Here is a 22,454-nt window from a genome sequence, read left to right as displayed (position 1 = left end):
TAATTGATTTTACCCGGCAGAACGAAACTCCGCTTTTCAGTCGTCTTAGGCACTCGTTTTTTGACAAACAATGACCTTTCAGAGGTCAAATTGCTGTCAAGAATATGAATTGGCTGCTTCGCAGCAATAATAATATGCAATATCAGAATTGCTTGCTGTGTACATTTAATTTTTAGCTTTCAATTAATTTTGTTGTCTCTCGAATTAAGAGCTGGGCCTGCTGAGACAAACTAAAAGCATGTGCACTGCAGCACTGGACTAGCGTTCGTATGCACAATTATGCCTACCCAGCTTAGTAAACTTCATGTAGAAAATTTAATTAGACAAGTTTTTTACATGAAGCTAGAAAAGAAATTATTTTGAGCACCGACGGTAGTTGTTCATCTCGCTCGGTCCACATGGTTTTAGATTATAACAGCGAGGTTATTAGACACAAGCAACATTGCTGTTGAATGCAAATACTTTGCATATGGTTTGTTCATTTTTATAGTACTGAAATAATAGACAGACAGAAACTAACAAATCTCTTTTTACATTATGGTGGCAATGAAAAGGGTCGTTTGTTTTAAGTATTTTGGGGGTTTTTGATGACGTCATCGTCCGCACGTAAAACTGAGGGTTCGTATAACTCTGAGGTACGTAAAACACAAGGTTCTACTGTATTAGCAATATAAAACGTTTCATTATATTAAGATAGAAAAACATTACCAATAGGTTGCCTGTGTCTGTTGCTGAGGCAAAGGTGAAGTAGTTGTGAGGGTCATATTCTACATATCGAACACGATCTTGAACTTTAAAAACAGAAACGCAGGCACTTTCTAATGGCTGACGTAAATCCTGTATGATGAGAATTAAAGTATAAAAAATATATATAAAAAATATATATGTATACCAAAGTCATACTATAACATGAATAGACAGATAGCAATTTTGTATGGATTCTTGACTATTGGGTAATTTTCAGAAAAAAAAAAAATTTATAGGCTCAACTTACAAAAGTTCGCACTGTTTGGTCATTAGATCCACTAAAAAGAATGTTTGGTTCTTTGGGATGAAAACATACTTTGGTTGCAGTTTGTGAGTGGTCAGTAAAAACTTTATCCTGCTTGGACCTGCGCATATGATCTAGGTTCCACGTAACAACAGCACCATTTGTTGCACAGCTTGCCAATATATTTGCTGAAGCAGTAAACACAAAGCCACTGCATTACATAGGTTTTTCAGAATTTGAGTGATACTGAAACATATTTATTTTATAGCACAGCCGGACACTCACTACGCCCCAAAACGCGATGACACATGCGCAACAAATTGTTTTTAATGACAATCCATTCAGGCTGCCACCAACAACCAACAGTTTGCGTCACATCGTCGGTCTTGGATTCGTCATGCGATGGTCGTACGGCACAGTGAGTGGCCGGCATGCGAATTTTAAAATGCTGCATCATGGCAATGTATATAAATACCTTGTGACGGATGCCATACCACGTCAGTACAGCTTAGATTCAAGTTTATTTTGCCAACTCTCAAATCCAGTTTTTCTATGAAACTATGGTCCTCAAGTTTGAAAATTTTGAATACTGAAAATAAACACAAACATTTAATACAGTACTTTCCATATGCAAATATCTTCAAACTTAATAGAGTTGTGATAAACATGAAACCTGTTAAAGGTACAGGTAATGCTAAAATATCTTAGCACTCTTTATTATGACGTTTGGGAAGTAGGCGGCAAATCATTGGTGTCCTTGATGCTGTATCAACCAAGTCTATTTTTGAGGCCTAAGGATTAGAAAGTGTTTATTTGGATGTTCCTTACCATTTCTTCCAGCAATTACTACTTGATTTTTATCACCAGACGCCTGTAAGTCAAGAGCATTGATACCTTGAACTGGGTGCTCAAGTTTCAGTTGTAGCCGTCTTGTGGCACTTGACTCCAGCGCTGTATAAAAAAAAATTAAATTTAAATATACAGTTAAGTATGCAGTGTACATATCAAGATGACATAAACATAAATATTTACTTCATTATAAAGCCATTGTTATGTACAGAATTTAGGATTTATTTATTTACTTCATTATAAAGCCATTGTTATGTACAGAAATGTGCATACTGTAAATCCTTGAATAAGCTCAGCGTTTATTTACTTCATTATAAAGCCATTGTTATGTACAGAAATGTGCATACTGTAAATCCTTGAATAAGCTCAGCGTTAATTTACTTCATTATAAAGCCATTGTTATGTACAGAAATGTGCATACTGTAAATTCTTGAATAAGCTCAGCGTTTATTTGAGATTATATTATTTCTAATTAGTGCTGCGGTGCTTAATTGAGAGTACATATTATGCTGTGTGTAATGAAACAATTTGAGACAGCGGGTTTTAAATACAATTATAGTGTTCAAATGAATAAATTACACAATGAAGACAAAAGCATATCTTTATAATCGTTTTACGATGATGTGGGGCCTATGGTATGCCTACCAAACTACAGGAATACGTGAGATAGGTAAGATTGAAACAGGCATGGAAAGCACCATGCCAATTTTTTTTTAATAAGCGCTGCTCTTGAATAAGCGCCACACTCGTGCCTATAAAATGTTATAAGCACCGCGGCACTTATTTGAGGATTTATCGTAAGCCTTTGAGATGTGGTTCTTCAGAAGAATTCTGAGAAAATTAGTTGAGCAAAATCACAAACCAAGAAAAACTTGTAGGAGTGAATAAGAAATTACTACAGCCGAATACTCATTGTGTGTGACGGTAAAGCGACAACGAAGGCACGGACCCAACAGATCGCTTTTTTAATGAGGATCCATTCAGGCTGCCACTGACAATCAGCAGACAGATTTAATTTTTATTCTTTTGTTTTTAATTGTATGTACTGAGGGTCCCAAAAACCAGGGTCGGGTGGGGACGCTCAACAAGTATATTTTTTTTTTGCCTTTATTAACAAATTAACCACATAACCCTAGCTAGGCCAGGCCCATTACGTTCTCTCTGATTAGACCACCCAGCCTTGGCCTAGCTAGGCTAGCGTTGCGAAAGAAAGAACTGCCGACGTGTATGGGTTTTTGTCCTAATTTCGTGGGCTATTACATTTAATTCATACACATATTTGAATAGCACATACGATTGTTAAAACCTACTGATTTGAATGTGTGGTTTAGTATACATAATGAACTTGTAATTAGTTTGAACATGGAGGTATATTGTTCTATGTCTACTGCTGATGTTCTCACGATAAAAACAAAATGTCGCAAACTTTTTCTAATGCATGCGCAAAAATCAAAATTTGCCCTAAAAGCAACTTAAAATGGTCGTAGTGGGTATGTTTTATCGTGTACAGCGATTACATTTTTTATCTAACCGAAAAAACAAACATTTCTTGCACAATTACATGTCCACCAAAAACTATGGGACACACTGTATACCCGCCGCGAAGCACCGTTTAGGAGCCTATTTGTTTACAAACATACCAACATGTTGTGCCCATACATCTCACACACACGTTTCACATCTGTATCATCCCAATAGTTCCACTGTGACCTAAGGTCACTAAGGAATTAATAAATAAAACGATTCCCAGCAATGGTGGCATCAAGAGAGAGCGTCCTTTTCCAATTGGATTTGTATATGTCAACAGAGCTGCAAAGGAGAATAAAATTTGCAGGACACATAATTAGAGGCTCTAGTGGCAAAAATGTGTACAAACATTATAAATAGTGGGAGAAAAATGTTGGAGACCGAGGAAGACAAAAATTTGAAAATCCAAAAATGGGAGTCAGAAAGGCTAATGGAGGACAAGAAATGAAAAAAATGATCAGTACTGTACAGAAATACAGAAACAGAAATTGTAAAACATTACATGCAAAATACATATATAATCCATTTAAACATTATGCAATTAAATTATCAGATGAAGATCAACTAATTATGATGCTTATTTTATGAAAATTGCAAGGGCTGATGCAATGCAAAACTATATAAACTAGAGAGGCTCGAGCACATACTAAAGTTTGAAAAATATTTAAGAATAAGGAGACTGATCCTACGCTTACACATGTATTCAGTGTCCTGATCTTATCGTTTGCTTTGAACAAAGGAATATTTATTGTCAACAATACAACATGATACAGTCGAAATTTGGATCCAGGTTTTTAAAAAATGGGTTAAATATAAAAAGATAAAACTAACAAGAAATATTATCTATAAAAAAAATGCCACAACATCATTAACTTATGACTGGTTTGTATTTGCAAACTTAATAAATTAATGTATTCTTGAGGATGATCAATATCATGTTCAGTGCATTTGTTTTATAATGACACATAAACATTAAAATAATAGCCTTCAGGTAAAATTGGTTTACAACTGTAACTAAGCATGCTTGACATGGCTCAACGTCAATTACTCGGTGCACATGCTCACTGGCTGTCTAACATTTCCAAGCGCATGCTCACTGAGTTTTTTACATATTTCACGGACGTTGTTTGGTAACTGCGCTTGCGCATTGATCAGTTCCGAATTCCCATTCCTTCATAGTAAAAGCTAAGTTCTGTACAGTTCCCTACAGTTACTAAATGACTGTTTCCTCTTGGTCATAGCAGCCTAAAGGTGTGGTGCAAAAAACATTGTGTATTTCGTGTTATTAAAGACATTGCACAATTTGCAAATTGTGCAAGCTCTTCAGTTTGAAAACTGTGCAAGGAAATCTTGCTCAATTTGCAAAATGTGCAAGGATTTCTTTGCACAATTTGAAAACTGTGCAAGATCCTGCACAGTTTACAAACTGTGCAAGGAGATTGTTGCACATTTTTAAAATGTGCGGACAATTTGCAAACTGAGCAGGGGTAGCACTTTTTTCAGGATTTGCACTTTTTGATACTATTTTACTACAGTATATATTCTTGTGTTAAAAATAGGTTGCTCTGTGACCAGCGGGATGGAGGGCTTTTTATTGACACGTAGAATTGTTGGGGTCATGTGGATATTGCGTGGATCGTGTTGTGCGGAGAGAAGGGGAGACGGTGGGTGAGTAAGTGGTAATAAATAATAATAATATTATTAATGTAATTTTTATTCTTATATTTTCCAGTAATAGCAACCGTCCGTGTCCCACACACACATAGCCTAACTTTTATATTACAGTAGCTGCAAATTTTCGTATCCAAAAACATTTATTATGTTGAATCATAATCTAATAATAAGTTAACATCAATATCATCAATAAATAAATTTAAATGTCACATTTTATGATAGTTGCTGAAAGAAACATTGCGCAGTTTGCTGCACACTCAGTTTGAAAAGACTTTGAAATAAGATCAGCGACTCGAAATGAGCAAAAAAACAGGGCCATATTCCAGTGTACAATTTGCAAATGTATGAAGTGCTATTGGCAATGACATTTCAGTCAGTGATTTATTGAGGCTGTGCCGGCTAGGCCTGCCTTATTAGATGGTTAGGCCTAGCCTACAGGTAGCCCCTAGCCAGTACCTGACAAAGTGTGAAACTAGAACCTAGACTAGGACTAGGCCTTCCTACAGCTTAGGCTAGATACTAAGATACTAAGATAAACTAGCATGATCTACACTCGCTAGTCCTAGGACCAGGCAACAGATCCGCCTAGCTAGCCTAGGCCTCTAGGCAGGCCTGCCTACCTAGGCCTAGAGAGGGCCTGCTTCAGCCTACCCTTCAGGGTTCAGGGCCCCCCTAGTTAGTTAGGCTGGCTAGCTTTAATTTAGGCCTAGAGCTAGGCCTGTACTAGCTTAGCGCTAACAGTGAACACAAATACAATACAAAATAGGTAAGACATAATACCTCTTTCTTGCACAGTCCTTGACATTTTTAAAAATTTTCAAAAACAAATCAGGCCTAGCCTAGGCCTAGCCCCACTGTAAATTTGCCAGCGATACTTTCTTTCTACAACAACACTGCCATCACTCTGTGTTGCATCCAGCGCGATTTGATATGCACACCCCGGGAACCATGTGATTTACGTCATCGATATTTCATCCTTCCCATCAGTCTCTTCAGTTCCATTTTGGCTGATGATGAGTAAATTTTTGAAGGTAAAATTAAAGAAACACAATCTAAATTTATCACGAAAATCAGTAATAAATTTGATATGTAACTGATTCACTATGAACAATCAACATACTGGAATACGATTGGATACACGTTGTCTTTATATTTATTGTATTCTGAAGAAGAAATCAGGATCTCTTTAGTCGACAAATTTGTGTTCTCGGAAACGACCGGATTTTTGTTCTTGTGTCGATGAAAATCGAATGGATTTTGATCCGAAAAATGTGCACAATTTTAGATTTGCATGCAGCTCCGCTAATGTGAATTGATTTCACAGAATACTTTACAATTAGTTCTGGATTAATAATTTGGAATATTTTATATGGAAGAATTGCTTGGTGCAGCCCAGCAGCTTTCGAAAGGGCCTAGCCTAGCATCGGCTACGTCACATAGCCTGAGGTAGGGCGTCGGTGGTGGTAAGAACCTATTGAACAAGGCCCATGAGAGATCGGACTTCAATTTCTAAGCCTCGCCTTATGTTGTTTTAATTCAGTGAAGACTTCAAATTTGCTCACTCAAACAAGAGGCTATTTTTTGGATGATGTCATTGCATACAGTGTTTAAATCTTGAAAGCTGATCCGGAGGCAGGACAGTGAAATTAGAGAAAGAAGAACAATTTATTTGCAGACAATCAAGCATCTTATTATTTGTAAAAAAAACTGTTAAAAATACAGATGTACTTTTCATTTCAACCGATCAACTGGAACATTTTTGAGAGACGCAGTCACTTTTAATAGGTAGTTAATTTTCAAGGAAATAATTCTTTCAGTTAGCCTAGGCCCTAAATTGTATAAATAATGCTGACCTATATGAGGCATAGGGCCTAGGCTAGGCTGTAAAATAGGCCCTGTGTGTGTGTGTAGGGAATACAAACCCCTTGTGAAATTAAGATCTAGAGATAGAAGAAATTAATCCATCTGTGCATTTCAAAGTCGAGCAGCAGATTTATGATTCTGCGTACTTATCTTCCTGCGCAAATAATAGTTTTTTTATGCATCCCCTGTGCAAATAACATACTTTACAGTATAGATCCTAACCTAATTGTTTTGAATAAATGTAGGCCTAGTAGTAGTCCCTAACCCTCTTTAGTGGTCGCAAAAGATTTTCTTTAAGTAGTGTTCATTATATTTCAAACTTATTTTTAGGATTTTGTTTAGATACAGTAGTAGGTAAAGTTTAATGCTGTAGTAGTACTGTAGTACTTCGGTAGTAGCCTCAGCTAGCCAATGTCACATGCTATTTTAACCAATTTGTCTGTGTCTCGTGTGTTTTTGAATGTGATTTTGAAGTTTTATTAATTTGATAAAATATGAATATTAGTATCAGATTTTTGAAGCTATGAGATTTGTGTAGTTTTTATAGAAGTCCAGTATACATTTTGTTAGGGCATTATATTGCCACAGGATTTATATAGGTACAATCTGATCTTTAACGATAGTAAATTATGATTTTATTAACTTCAATTTGAACTTGGAACTATAGGCATTTAGTTAACTAGATTCTTTTTAAAACCAGAATGCATTGTTGATAATTTAGGATTTTAATGTAGATGTAATTAAGTAAAGAAGAAGCCCATAAATGGCATTTGTAAACCCTGTGTAAAAGCAATTTATGCCGGACCATGATAATTTTCTTTACAAAAAATGCCTTCTCAATGTTTTGTGTCGGTATATTTAGAAAATATTAAAATAAAAAACAAAAATTGTTAATGCTTTGGGATAATTTGCAATGCCTCCAATACCTAGTTGGCACTTTTTTAGTCTTGTGTCAATATTAATAAAATACCTAAATTACATAGTATTTTGGGTTAAATTTTATTGCTAAAGAAATTACCCCATGTTGAAATGGAACTGTCAGTCCAATACCAGGTTCTTTGATTTTGGTTGGTTGGGGATTTTTTTTTTCATAACCGAAAGCTACTATACAGTACACTCACTGAGCCTCAAAATGAGACTTTGTTTACGAGTTTAATGTTGAGTATCAAGGGGTACAGTCTTATTAAAGGATTTTCACATAGTAAAGTGATTATGATTGCTCTTGGGTTATCCTTGGTCAATGTGCCTAAAAATTAAATTAAAAATAAACATATTTGTTTATACTAAGGATTACAGTAGAATATTTTAGGCATATTTCATTATCCATGCAAATATGTGGTATTGTTTGGTCTTGTCAGGAAAAAAAAAATCAGAAATCTTGTAAATACCCTAAATTCCCACTATTACTTGATGTAATTCAAATTTACAGATATTTGTTTTTTTTTTAATTATAATAAACTTTTTTCACTGGTGAAATAGAATAACAAACTATAATGCTATATGATACAATGCCAACTGTACCAACAGAACCTCCTGTTAACCTTTGTCATAGGGCTAAAACTTCAATGTGTTTTTATACTGTATGTTGTACTAAAATTTTAGTTGCTCTATATACCTGTACCATAATGAAGATAATATTATTGGTATACGGTAACATGCTTAAATTTATTTACTGTAAATTAATTTTTCAATTTTTGTTTCATTCACAGGAAATAATAAAAAATGCCAAGTTCTCGAAGTGGTAACCGGCATAGAAGCCGTAGTCCACATCATCGGCCTAGCCCTGCTGGTTCTTCATCAAAACACAAAAAGCACAAGAAACGCAATAAAAAAGACAAGGAGTCCCAAAAGGTTGCCAAATTAGTTGAGTATGATGACATCAGTAGCGAAGATGAGAACTTCTCATGGCAAAACTCTCCAGTGCCTACATCTCCAAAGAGAGAGAGGTCTCGCTCACGTAGAGGAAGTTTATCGCCTGGAACCCTTATACAAATGCATAAACTCAGTCAGGCAAAAGGCAAAAGTACTCATCAACCGCATCGTTCAAGACCATCCTCCTCATCAAAGAGGAAGTTGTCTCCAGCAGAACCTCCACGGGCATACCGGTACAGTCCGTCTCCAGAACAGCAGCCACGAGCTTACAGACCAAAGGCTACAAATGAAAGGCGATACGAGCCTAACAGAAGATTACGCCGTAGTCCGAGTCCACCTCCAAGATCGAGACGTTCACCAAATGCATACCATATAGGGCGTTCCCCTAGTCCTCGACGAAGAAGCCCAGAATCACCGAGGATTTCGGACAGGTAAGAAACTTACTAACAGTCATTTCTTTCAGGATTTTTATTAGCTACAATATTCATTGTGTTTAATATTGATGAAGCAACATGCATTAAAAATTATCATTTATATATAATTGATATCTATTGGTTTGCATTGTCTTGCATTTGACTTTTCTTTGGATGCTAAACATTCTCATTCACAGCTCTAGACGTAGCAGGACAAATCATGGGTCTTACCATTCCCGATCCAGGTCGCCTTCCAAACCTCGCCGTAGAAGCCCAGATGGTGATTATGCATCAAATTTAGCAGCTGAATTGGTCAGGACAAGGAAAAAAAAGGAAAAAAGTCACATAAAACCACTACCAAAAAATAGTGGAGATCAAAAATCACCAAAAAAGGCATTTGTGGAAAAGCCTGATTATAAATACACAGAAACATGTGCCCCAATCGAAGTTACAATTAAAAATGACCGTAAACCTGAGTCACCAACATTGGATAGAAAGGTGCATAAGACAGATGGAGAAACCAACAAGGTTGTTGTAAGTGGTACAGGAAGACAAGTAGAGAACCTCACCATTACAAAAGATGTTAAAAAGGAAGAAATACCAAAGGATGTAGGTCAATCAAAACCAACAATAAAGGCACCACCAAGTGGGCGTGTACCCACATTACCCGTACTGCCTTTCCCACCAGTCATCGGAGAAAAAGAACATACACCATCATCCCCAGAAGAACCAAAACCAATAAAACGAATGAAAGATGAAAAGCATGTCAGTAGGGTTATGAGACTTCCCCTCCCTCCATCTGCACCAGGAACCCCAGATAGAAATCTAAAAGATCATTCTTCTAATTCTAAGTCCAAAGAAAGAGTTAAAAAACCGATTAGCATTAGTCCTCCCAAGTTGAAGGTAAAGAAAGAAGCTGTACCAGCATTTAGGAATCGCAAGGAACAAAGAGAAATGAGGGCAGCAAAGGAGGCAGACTGGGGAGAGAGATGTGTTGATGTGTTCAATATCATTGCTCCAGTGGGTGAAGGTACCTATGGTCAGGTGTACAAGGCAAAAGATAAAGATAAAGGTAATTTGTAACTTTAATTACTTTGGGTTTTTTTTTTTATTATACAATATAAATATTTCTTTATTTTGCAAAGCTCTTTAAATACAATTAAAGAATTAATTTCCCAATGCATCCAGATTTGCTAAAACATAATATTAATTCATATTCAAAAAATTAAAGGAAGGTAAAAAACCATGGAATTTAATTATATAAATGATAATTTAAATTTAATAAATATTGACTAATGACATAATTTTTTTAATTTCTGTATCTCCAAATTCAGTTTTCAAATATTGTAATATATAGTTGGGTACATGTTGTGAGTTGGTTGTTAAACATCAGCTCAGAAATCACTAGACACTTGCTTATTTTATTCATTTTATTTGCATTTAATTCATGGTTTTATTATTTGAAACTTGGCAACCCATATTTTACCACCCAATTGTGGCTACCAAAATTGCCAGGTCTGGCAGAGACCAATTTAGGTATAAGCCTGCGGTACATTTTTGTTACCAATAATCAAAGTGTTCAATGCTTGGAATTAGAAACAGCTTATGATCTAAATCTCAGGATTGAATCCTATAAGAGCCAGAGGCTCCTAGGAACCCTGGTAGAGTCCAGGCAGTGGCGTAACAGCTACAATAAGAACACTCACTCGCTATAGCCATGGGCCTCGGGCCTTACTGGGCCACGTGCACATTTATCAGCATTTTTTCCCAATATGATACCTGAACACTAAAAAATACCCCATAAAAATACTTCCTTAAAATGTCAAATACACCAAAACGGTCAGTGCATATCCCCCAAGGTGGTAGGACCCTGAAGAAGCCTTATCCAGTGACCTTAGACTCTTTATTACACCACATCTGCATCTTCATTGTTTAGCATGGCAACTGATAACACTGATCCATGAAGCCCTGGGGTGCAGCTGTGTGTTTTCCCTTGATGACTTGGAATTAAGTTGAATCACTGATTTAAATTGCTCATAGGTAAGAAAGTTAGGGATTGGGATACTGTAGCTCGTTCCAATTTGTTATTGGTCTAGGTAAAAAAGAATACTGGTACTTGATGTCCTGGCATTGATGCACTGGTATGCATTCAGATTTTGGTATCTACTAGGTCGTGAGTGAATCCAGGGGATAGCCCTTTTAAACCAAATCAAAGTTTGAAGAATAATTATTTGATCTTAACAGGTGAGATGGTGGCTTTGAAGAAGGTGCGATTAGACAATGAGAAGGAAGGATTCCCAATCACAGCAATACGAGAGATCAAAATCTTGCGACAATTAAACCATCCAAGCATTGTGAACCTCCGAGAGATTGTAACAGACAAGCAAGATGCATTGGATTTTAGAAAAGATAAAGGTAGGAATCTGCTGCCATCAGTTCAACTTTATGTACTAGGATGTCCACACCACAATGTGTTTTGTTTTTTTATTCTCCACATAAGTGATAGTGCAATTAGGCTTCTCTAGCAGTGGGCACACCTCATTTACGTAATATATTCATTCTTTTTTTTCTATTTGATCGCTTACTATGTTGGCCTAGGGGCGAACAATGTTGAAATAATAACCAATTTTCCTAGGATATATTGCTTTCTGTCTCTAGATACCATTTACATTCTTTCAGGTGCCTTCTACTTAGTATTTGAATACATGGACCATGATCTGATGGGCCTCCTTGAGTCGGGTCTGGTCAACTTTCACGAGGAGCATATACGTAGCTACATGAAGCAACTACTAGATGGCTTAGCCTACTGCCACAAGAAGAATTTTTTACACAGGGATATCAAATGTTCTAATATATTATTAAATAATAAGGTATGTTTAGGAATTTGTTTAGTTTTTGTTTTTTTAAAAAAATTATATATATCAGCACATCAATTACTTATTTTACATTTTGTAGTAAAATCGTAGCCTTGCACAGAGAAAATGTTATCTGTGTCTGAGAAGTAGTGAGCAACACTCGCGCTACAAATTGCTTAGAAATCTGAAATCTCTAGTACAGTAGTTACTATATTTGTTTACGCTCAGTAAATGGCACTACAGCAACATTTCACAAACTTGTGGAACTGGGCCCGTAAACATTTCAGGTATAACCGCGTCCCATCCACCGAATGGCAACAATTAGGATGGATATTTTTTTTCCATTAACTAAGTTAAAAAATCAAGAAAGATATTTTTAGCATGAACATGACCAGAGGGATCCTTATACTAATGCACAGCACTCTTCTACAGGTAAGTGAGACTTGACATAACCGGGGGAGGATTTGGGGGCCCCCGAGTCAGCCCCAGCAACTTTTCATAAGAAAAAAAGAAAGAAAAATAAATTATTGATTGCTCAAAATGCCTTGGAGGTTATTTCCGAGCGTCTCTCCTGGAATTCATAAATATACAAATCAAGTTAGGCCTATAGTAATATATTACAGGATACGGTATTGTTTATACAGTATTCTACTCTGAAGGAGGCCCTCTGGCTACTTTTGATATTCACATAATCAATTTTTAAGATGCGACGCTTTTTCGCCCCATTACTCGTTATGCCACTGCATAGTTTGCGGAACGTTTTGTACTACTATACAAACACTTTTTTTACATTGTTTTTAGGCCTATGGTAGGCCCTAGATTAGGCTATACACTATTGATTTTTTTTTTTATTTATATACAGTTTTATATTAGTGTAATTTTATCTAACCAGAACAACAAACTACCAACACGAGTCGTCGGATTGAGCGCACATGATTACGATGATGAATAAACAAGAGTGTGAAGCTGGATGATCGCGAAATGCATGTACACAACACAGTTCAGCGATTTAAAAACTAGAAAGAACACGATAGAAAGTTCCATAAAACATACAGAAGTTTTAATAAGAATTAAAACAATATTTTGTTAAATGTCAGCGGTTACAGTAATTTATTTTTATCGAAGGTAAATTTAGCTAGGCTTTAGCATTGTGGACCATGCTACTGCACTGTCAGTTTGTGGTAGGCCTCGCCGCCGTCAGTTTATCGGCGCTCAATGGCATGGTATAGCTAGGCCTAGGTAGTGGAAACTGACACCTGATCTAATATACAAATATTTCAATATACAAACATCCTTTGGTACCAAGGGGTACGTAAACTTGACTTACTGTACTGTTATTACAAGAACAGTGCAATCAGTGACAGGATGGAGACTTGCCTCTTTTGTTTCCTCAACTAGCATAATTTGGTGTGTCATAAAAATATTAAATCTACTCAAATATTTACACCCCATGCTTATACCTGCGTTAACCTTGATAGACAAGTCAAAAGATAGTGTTAAACAGAAACTATTGTTTTTAACTAAAGAATGTTAAAGTATTTGACACTTGACACATGCACATTGATACAATAGATTAGGTCTACTTATGATTGTCCATTTATCTCAGTAGTTTGTTAGTATATGTATAGTATATTTTTACTTTTTTAATTTAAGAACTTAATCTGTATTTTTATAAAGCATTATTTTGTTGTTTGCCTTTTTTATCTTTTCTGAGATTTTTTAATTGTTCATTTCATGTTAGTTATGTAGGGGACACCTATGGAAATACTGTAATTGTCTTTTTTCTCAATTTTAAGGTTTGTTTGTGTTTTGTATTTTTTATAGAGTATATTAAATAGATCAAATCAAATATTCTATATTTTTATGCTTGATTGATATTGAATGGGACAAGAATAACCTGAGCTCCATAACAGTTCTCATAATCCCGAAAGCTAAGATGACGGCAGTATATTGGCCCTAACAGCTGCTCGTACAAAAAAGATCTATTAGTCAATCAGCCAGCTCAGCCCACCCTCATCGCAGCTCAAAAAAGATCTATTAAAACAGTGTCCTGCAGTTGTACATGTCTAGGCAGCAACTGACAACATTTTCGGGCAAGGCCATGTTATTCCCTTCCAGGGCCACCTCCTACTCACCACCAGCCCCTTCCACCAAAAGCCCCTCTGTAGTTAGGCAGAGCATCTCACTTGCTTCCCCTATTTACCAAATGTAGATATGCCACTGATATGAAGTGAGTTACTGTGTAGAAATGTTGCCCGTAGAATTACAAATAATAATCTAAAATTCCTGGCTTTATTTTCAGGGTGAAATCAAATTGGCAGATTTTGGTCTAGCTCGACTCTACCATGCAGATGATAAATCGCGTCCATACACAAATAAGGTAATCACTTTGTGGTATCGTCCACCTGAGTTGTTATTGGGCGAGGAGCGGTATGGACCATCCATCGACGTTTGGAGTTGTGGCTGTATTCTAGGGGAGTTATTCACTCGCAAGCCAATCTTCCAGGCTAACCAAGAGATTGCTCAATTAGAGCTTATTAGTCGAGTTTGTGGATCACCTTGCCCCGCTGTTTGGCCTGAGGTCATTAAACTGCCATTCTTTCACACCATGAAGCCTAAGAAGCAATACTCGCGCAGACTCAGGGATGAATATGCTTTGTAAGTGACAGTTCAAATTCATCTTTATTGCAATCATATTATAATAGATTGGATATTACAACAGTTGTCAAAACAATTAAATACATTCGTATATAAAACAAGGACATGTACATTCAAAATAAGTCAAAAAGGTACATTACATGAAAATAGATTATAAAAAAAAATACAACAAAGACAGATGATTACTTATATAAGAAATTTAAAAAGTAGATATAAAAAATAGACTTATTAATAATATAATTATTATTTATTAAAATATTATTATTCATTTGTTTCCTACTACTGTAATTCTACAAAAAAAGTGTTGTTTAAGTCTTACAATCACTAATGTAAATGAACATGTTCTTAAATGGTTATATAGCAATTTGAATTTACCACCTACAACATTTAATTTGATGTGTTAATTGTTGCTTCTGTATAACCACATGGTTCATTTTTCCTTATTGTTTCATCATTGAATAAAATTTGATTAATAATAGTATGAACAATGTGGCAAGCCACAGGTTGACAACAAGAGGCATTGTTAATTGGTAAATATAAAATCTATATAATACATGTCCAGATAAAGTGGTAAGTACACGGTAAGTATAAGGTATGTATGTAGAAACACAGTATATGTAGTAATTAATAGTGTTATGTTGCCCTTGTGGTTACTTTGATTTTTTTTTATTTGATCATATTCAATGGTACATTTCCATGATATGTGTTATTACCACAGGTTGCCTCATCATGCACTGGATCTTCTTGATAAGATGCTGACACTAGATCCTAGCAAGAGAATCCAAGCCTCCAGCGCACTTGAATGTCAATGGTTAAAATCCATTGATCCAAAGAAGATTCCACCACCAAAGTGAGTTCTCCAAATTATCCTGTTATTATTATTATTTATTTTATCAAGCACAACTGATAGTATTGGTGTTTGTAATTGAGTTTTGTTTTTTTATCATTTGATGTCTCTTATTTCTATAGTCTACCAACATGGCAAGATTGTCATGAGTTATGGAGCAAGAAGAAGAGGAGAATGGAACGACAGCAGGGCCAAACATCAAATAGCAAGTCCCTGCATCAACAGAGAAAGGAAGCTGGCCTAGGTCTTACATCTGATGATAATATTCCAATACCAGGGTTAAGTGATGCAGATGTATCCAGCTCTAAAAGTGGCACTCCTCAACCAGGTACTTCACAAGAGGATTCAAATGCAAGTGCTGCTGAGCAAGCAACACAAAAAACTATCGCTAAACTTCTTGAATTGCTGCAGACTCACCCAGAAATGAATGTTCGTCAGTTAGCGAAGGCATTGAATATGAAGGTCGATGAGACCACTGTTAAACTGCTAGAGAACTTAAACAAACAGTTAAAGAGTGCTGCTGCCGTGTCTGAAAAAGTCGTAACAAAAGTTGAACAACCAAGTTCACAGTCCGATTCCAGTCCTGGGAAGGGTCCTATTAGAAACAGTAGACAATCAGACACTGGATCAGAGAGATTCGGTCATGTAGGGCCTGGGGCTTATGATTCTAATAATGGAGCAGGTTATGGAAGCTCGCGTGCTTCCTCAGAGTCGGGAGGGGGTAGCGAAGGTGGGTCAAGGTCTTCATGGAAGCCTCCCACACCCTTGGGACCACCTCCTGATTCACCAGAAAGGGAGGATGATCACCACCACAATGTTGCAACTCCTGGTGTTAAAGCTGCTTTGATACAGATGCTGACAATGCAAAGAAAGATGTCATCCAGGAATGAGGCAACCAATGATAGTCAACAATCTGCTGGCTTCTCAGGTGGTGATAACTGATATAGCAACAGCCAAGGTGTTGTTGCCAGGCTATTGTAATACCACCTTAGAGGTGACCAAGAGTACTTTGCAAGACATCTGACTTGCTGTACTTGCACACAAGATCAAAGTGAGATAAAACCAGGGTAAGGGATTACTAGGGGTTAGTTGGCATTGCTGAGCACAACATGTTGGACCAAAAGATGGGGATGGTGGTAATATAATTTTACTATTTATATCATATGATTTAAAATTAAAGTGTATTCATGTTTGATGAAAGTTTTCTCAAAAAATTGATTCAAAATATGAATTTCATTCACTTCTTGAAGTGATAGAACATTGTTTACTGTAGTTTGTTTTATTAATTAATAATAAATTCTGGAATTTTTTTGCTTTCATTGTTCAATGTCATAAATGAAGAGGACAAATACTGTAAAGTAGAATGTAAGAGGATGAGTTGAGCTGCTTGTCAGCAATGCAGTACAGTACAGTATTGCAAGTCACTAAATTTTGTTATGTTCCTTAATCTTTACAATTTCATTATTGGTTCTACATACCGTATTTGCCTTCACACTCTCACCACTTTCATGTGATTTTGTAAATGTGAAAAAAACTTGGATGATAAATATATATGTAGATTATAATAATGTTGATTCATTATTTTTTTTTTCTGTATGTGGATCTGTTTTGCTCTTAGCAAGTTTAAAATTGAAAACAGTACCAGCAACAAGATGTGTAGCGGGAAGTCTGCGATGTTCTTTAGATGACTTTTAATTTTGCTAAACGTTCCTAATGACTTCCTTGTACAGTATAATAAATGATTGTAACAGAAACCTGTCTTTTGCTTCTTATTACACTTGTCAATATTAAGGCGGTGAGCTCAAATTGTGAGAGTTGTGTATATTCTTTTTAATTGATACACACAAATCAGTACAGTACATTGATTATAATAAAGTACAACTGCATCCTAAACATGCCTGTTAAGCTAATCAATAATATACAGTAATTCAATATAACAGTTGCTTGCTTTGTACTATATTAGAGTCGGATTTAAATTGAAAAATAAAAAAAATAAGCAATTGCTAATTTACAGATACCCAGACAGTAAATCTTTGGCCTTTAAATGCTGCTTGATTCTGAATAAAAAATTTTTTTTTTGGCACCATTTAGACTTATATTACTTTTGGGTTTGCCTAAAGAAACTGAATATATGATTGTAAAGCAATATGTAAGCTACAAAGGATATTCTAATTAACCAAGTTTATATTTAATTAACCAGCTTTTATGTAGGAATACACTGGTACTGTATAAGGCATTGATAAGACAAGCAGGGAACTTTTTAAGTGAAAGCCAACCTAAAAGCCAAAGTAAGCAATCAAAATATTATTTTAATGTAATATGGTAATGTATATCTTCTAACAAAACTACTCAAAGCAGCAAGTATTAAGTTTAACACCGGAAATATGTACTGTAATTATATTATAATTTTCCGTTTTGTAATAGAGTAAACCCAAATTTTTATTTGAGAAAATACTGTACTGATGTTGCAAACAAAATCTGCTGGGACCGAAATGAAGTTAAGACCAAATTACTCACCATTAATGGGTGGGCCCAATTTTATTTGCGTCGAAACTGCTTATATGACTGGAAGTAGCTCATTTTTCTTGCGCCAGGGCTCTGCTCCGAGACGCTAAGCCCCCTGTGTCATGCAAATGCTGGTGGTCTATCGGAAATCGAGACCCTCACCGCCACTAATTAATACATACCAAACTTAATGTAAAGTGGACTGGAGTGTATGAATGAATAAAATGAGAGGAGAGTACTCCTTAGAAGATGATATACTGTATACAGTACTTCGATGTTAACAATTAATTTATTTATTAGATCAATTTACTACTAATGATTATTGCCATGATCATTATATTTTCATTCATTACAGTACTTTGTATTATATTGCCCATCTTTTATAAATAATGGCTGTATGTTTACAATTTTTGTAGTTTAAGGGTTAACAAATTAGTAACTTACCATGAATTTTGTATTAAGATTATAAGCTGGTTTTGGCTGTGTATCTCATAATGTGAAGCACTGTAGTATACTGTACTGTATAACAAACTTTTAGATTTCAGTGTGGTCTGGCCAGCCCCATGCAGTCTTGGTATGGACTCTTCTGGCCAGATTCATGCAGTTTTGGTATGGACTGTTCTGGTCTTCTGGACTGCACTAAAAGTGAGGAAATATCTTACATCATCCATGTGGACCAACATTGAGTGTATGACCGAGTCAATTTTCTATGGACAGGAACACCTGGAAGCAACTAATTAATATTCATCTATGATCACTTTGAGAAAGTTGGTGTATAATTTGGATGTTGAAACAGCTGGATTCTGACAGAAGGCAGTTTTTCAAGACATCCTATTGTTGGATGGCTTTTATCAAATTCGCTATAACCATTTATTCAGAATTATACTGTGAATTTAACCTGTGTTGAAACCATTGTGACACTGATAACTCGCTGTTGCCAGAGCTGAACTAATTTCTAAGGACAGCTTAGCTACAGACGACAACATATTCGTGACAGAAAGCTAGAAATAAACCGCTGTGGTAAGTTATTTTACAGAGAAATGTGCATCAAAATTGAATTTGGAGAGCATTTTTTCTCAACTGCCTTTGTATATTCTGTACAGATATGGATGACTGCTGACAACTTGTGGCATTTTTTCCTCTGCAAATTTCCTGAAGATAAAATTCTCACCAAAGTTGAATGAAATGTTCAGATATGAAAACAAAGTACAGTATTGTACTATTTTTTTATTTGGTGGTGGAAAAAGCTGACAATTAGGGGGAAAAAATTATTCAACTATATTTTAAAACCAGCTGCTATCTGCACAGACCAGATACCTTTCTTTGGGAGGGCAGAGCTTGGTGGTGGCGTAAGCCAAGCTACCTGTCAGCCACAAATCGGATAAAAATAATATCTAAATCCTTCCAGAATAGCTTAAAAATGGCCTAACATATCACCAGGTTTTAAGTGTACCAGGAAGTTTCACTCTGGTATGGAAATTTACCTGTTGGATTGCTTTCGCCCTTAAATAAATATATCGGAACCACCATTAGGACGACAGGAAAAGTGGTGATGATTTGATGGGATGCACTTTATCAAAGTTAAAACATTATTTTTTACAGAATCTGGTATCTGCAAGAGACGAACCAAAAATAGTCAACAAAATTTAGACAACCGGTCACAGCTAAAACAACAATAATTTTAATAATTTTTATGTGCGTGTGTATTTGGAAAAGTTTTGAATGAAACACGGTAATACATATTTATTCAGCATCCTCCTTTTGTTGATGTTTCCAACCCCTCAACATTCACAGGCGCGGATCCAGTTTTGCCTCTAAATTTTGAAATTTCCATGCATATCAGTGTTAGGGGCCTATATACTGAAATATGAATGCATGCATTCTTCTTGATACTATAAAAGTGATTTTTTTTTTTAGGTCGGTAACACAATTGAAACAAATACTTGATTACTGGTGCTAAAATGCAACTAATTACCAGTTTAATTATTTTGGGGGGTGGGGGGTGAGGCTGTTTGAAAACTGGGAGACACTTGATAGAATCAGGAGATTCTGAACGCCTGTTCTAACAACATTTTTTTTTTGTCGGTAAGTTTCGACAAATCTTGCTGGTTTAACACAAACATATTAATTTTATTTTATCGACAAAGTCTAACAACTATAATTAACATATAATTCAATACTTGATAAACACAACATGTGTCAAGAATTTTTGTTCGTATCATCATTGATATTGGTGGGGAAGTGGAATAGAAGTACAGTAGAATAATAAAATGCGACATTGCTTGTATTTACTGTATTGGGAAAACTGAGATTATTCCGAGGCTTATTCCCGAAGATTGTGAATGGTAACCTGAGCAAGAGCCTAGATGCAGGTGACCGGTAAATTGAAGACTTAACACAGGTAGGTGTGTACAATAAATCAACACAACATTAGTTAAGACTGATTTCCAATAATTTAACATGAAACATCAAATACTAATAGACCTTTAAATGTCATATTTAAACCATTTTTTACTTTTTGCATATAAAACTTCAATGCAAACATAAATAAGTTAAAAAAGCAAACTAAATCATCAATATGTACTACGGTATATGCATACAATTCTGAAATAAAAATATTCATTGAATTTTATTGAAGGCAATATCAATAAGACATTTTAAAATAGATGTGGAGGTAGTGGACAACCGCATTTTTGTACACAGATAGGAAAAATACAGACGGACGGGTCCAGAGATGTCCAAAAGGGGGAAACCCAGCCAACGCTACCCCGCGGGTCTGGTAATTTTTGTTTTCTAGACGCCAGGAATTAACCTCTGGTGTGTTTTATGCAATCAATAATTTCTTTTTTTTTTACTTTCCAAAAAGAGGCCCCACCCCGCCCATGATAGTTTAATTGTTCACGTCTTTATTCATAATGAATATACAGTATTTCAAAATGGTATAGTTAACATAATTTCTGTTAAAGTCTTGTGACTAGTTACGTTGCATTTATCAGAATGACATGCATACAATTAAAATAGTTTTACCCATGACACCTTATCAGCGATTTCTTTAAGATACACAAGATCCTCATAACAATTAAGTCAGAAATGTGTACCTGCAATTGACTTACTACGATCTTTATACGTTTTTTAATTTGCTAGAGGAAATGGCATGGCAGTAAACGCTGGTGTATAATGAATATGCCTGCCTATAATGGGGGTTAGTAATGGCGCCAGCATTGGGGCCCCCTGACCCACGACTAGGTCGTCGGATCAGGTCACTGATTGTGCCATAAAAACTCATCCCGTGAACCCTACAAAGGAGTCCGGTCGACCCTCGGAATCCTCCGTTGGACATGTCGGACAGTTTGTTGGCTGATGTCCCAAATAATACCATAAAAAAGAAATACCGCCTGTGAATTGATAGGGCCTAGTTTTATTGTTCGGGATTTATTTATAATGAATATTCCTATAATGGAGGTGACAACATTTTGTTACTTACACTGCTTTTTCATCAGAATATGTGCCAAATAATACCATAAAAAAAGAAAAACATGATAATGTTGAAAAAATGGAAGTTTAGGTTAGATAATAGCTTTTTAAATACTTGAGGATGGTGTGCAAACACTTTTTTCAGACATGATCTTCCCATTATTAGACTAGATTAGACCAAAGGTTATTGCACTTGTGATTTTTATTACATTTAGGTTTAAAAGTTATTTCACATAACTATTACAGTATTACATTTAAGGGCAAATGTTATCCCATATAGCACCCTTACATTTACACATACAGTAAATATGTACTGTCTGCCAAAAATGACTGGAAAATCCTCAAATTCAAAATAACATTTTGAACAGCTCAATAAAAAGGATCAAATTAGTTACTAACTTGCAACCAGAAACGGGTTTACTATAAAGTTCCTTAAATTAAATACAAGCCAATTTAAGGGTCAATGCAAATATATACAGAAAGGTATATTTATTGGTCATTTAATTGAAGGGAAACTTTGTTCTCATTTAAATTACAAAACTCGTCAGACCTTTTTTACAATTGGGTCATGTGTTACATTTGAAGCTCACACTTTTATGAGTGCATGCCAACACATTGCATCTGTAAAAAAAGGTAAGAGCCCACCCTGAAATTTGTGACTAGGCATAACCATATGCAGTTGAACTTGTCTAAGTCAATCCAAAATGGCATTGAAAATATTTGGCATGTAAAATAAGATAGTTAAGGCAATTTAACTGTACTGGATATTTGGCTTAGAGGCACCCTTGCACTAGGGTGAAATATACAGTACAGTAGTGAAACCATGGAGCAATTGTAAGTCCTGGGAAATCTTTGGCATGAAAGGAGTTTGCTTTGAATATTTAAGCTACAGATGAAATCAGAAATCCCACTGGTGAAGCTGATCC

At 35.7% G+C, this 22,454-nt stretch overlaps 2 protein-coding genes across 3 annotated transcripts in view; one reads left to right on the top strand and one right to left on the bottom strand.

Moving 5' to 3' along the window:
• LOC117108294 (GATOR complex protein WDR24-like) overlaps positions 1-5,976 on the bottom strand; it is a 17,249-nt gene extending 11,273 nt beyond the window's left edge. Inside the window, exons 1-5 of the mRNA XM_033250273.1 lie at positions 5,822-5,976; positions 1,820-1,942; positions 1,467-1,580; positions 995-1,179; positions 709-837 (exon numbers count right to left, since the gene is read on the bottom strand). Of these exons, the coding sequence (XP_033106164.1) occupies positions 709-837; positions 995-1,179; positions 1,467-1,580; positions 1,820-1,942; positions 5,822-5,846 (576 nt within the window). The 5' untranslated portion in view covers positions 5,847-5,976. The remainder of the gene's footprint in view (positions 1-708; positions 838-994; positions 1,180-1,466; positions 1,581-1,819; positions 1,943-5,821) is intronic.
• An 11-nt stretch (positions 5,977-5,987) lies between these two features.
• Positions 5,988-17,303, top strand: LOC117108293 (cyclin-dependent kinase 13-like). 2 transcript variants are annotated; one of them, XM_033250272.1, is made up of 8 exons: positions 5,988-6,072; positions 8,614-9,207; positions 9,387-10,261; positions 11,434-11,604; positions 11,869-12,059; positions 14,347-14,702; positions 15,421-15,552; positions 15,672-17,303. In XM_033250272.1, the coding sequence occupies exons 2-8, from the start codon at positions 8,627-8,629 to the stop codon at positions 16,489-16,491; spliced, it is 3,126 nt and encodes a 1,041-aa protein (XP_033106163.1). In that variant the 5' UTR covers positions 5,988-6,072; positions 8,614-8,626; the 3' UTR covers positions 16,492-17,303. The 2 variants fall into 2 exon arrangements, with proteins under 2 accessions (XP_033106163.1, XP_033106162.1); XM_033250271.1 differs by having other exon boundaries at positions 6,047-6,826.
• The last annotated feature ends 5,151 nt before the right edge of the window (positions 17,304-22,454 follow it).

The sequence above is a fragment of the Anneissia japonica genome, unplaced genomic scaffold (assembly GCF_011630105.1).
Source record: "Anneissia japonica isolate Jap-2015-1 unplaced genomic scaffold, ASM1163010v1 scaffold426_len1935630_cov189, whole genome shotgun sequence".
Classification (NCBI taxonomy): Eukaryota; Metazoa; Echinodermata; class Crinoidea; order Comatulida; family Comatulidae; genus Anneissia; species Anneissia japonica.
The sequence above is the reverse complement of the archived record's forward strand: the minus strand, read 5'-3'. Positions and strand labels throughout refer to the sequence as shown.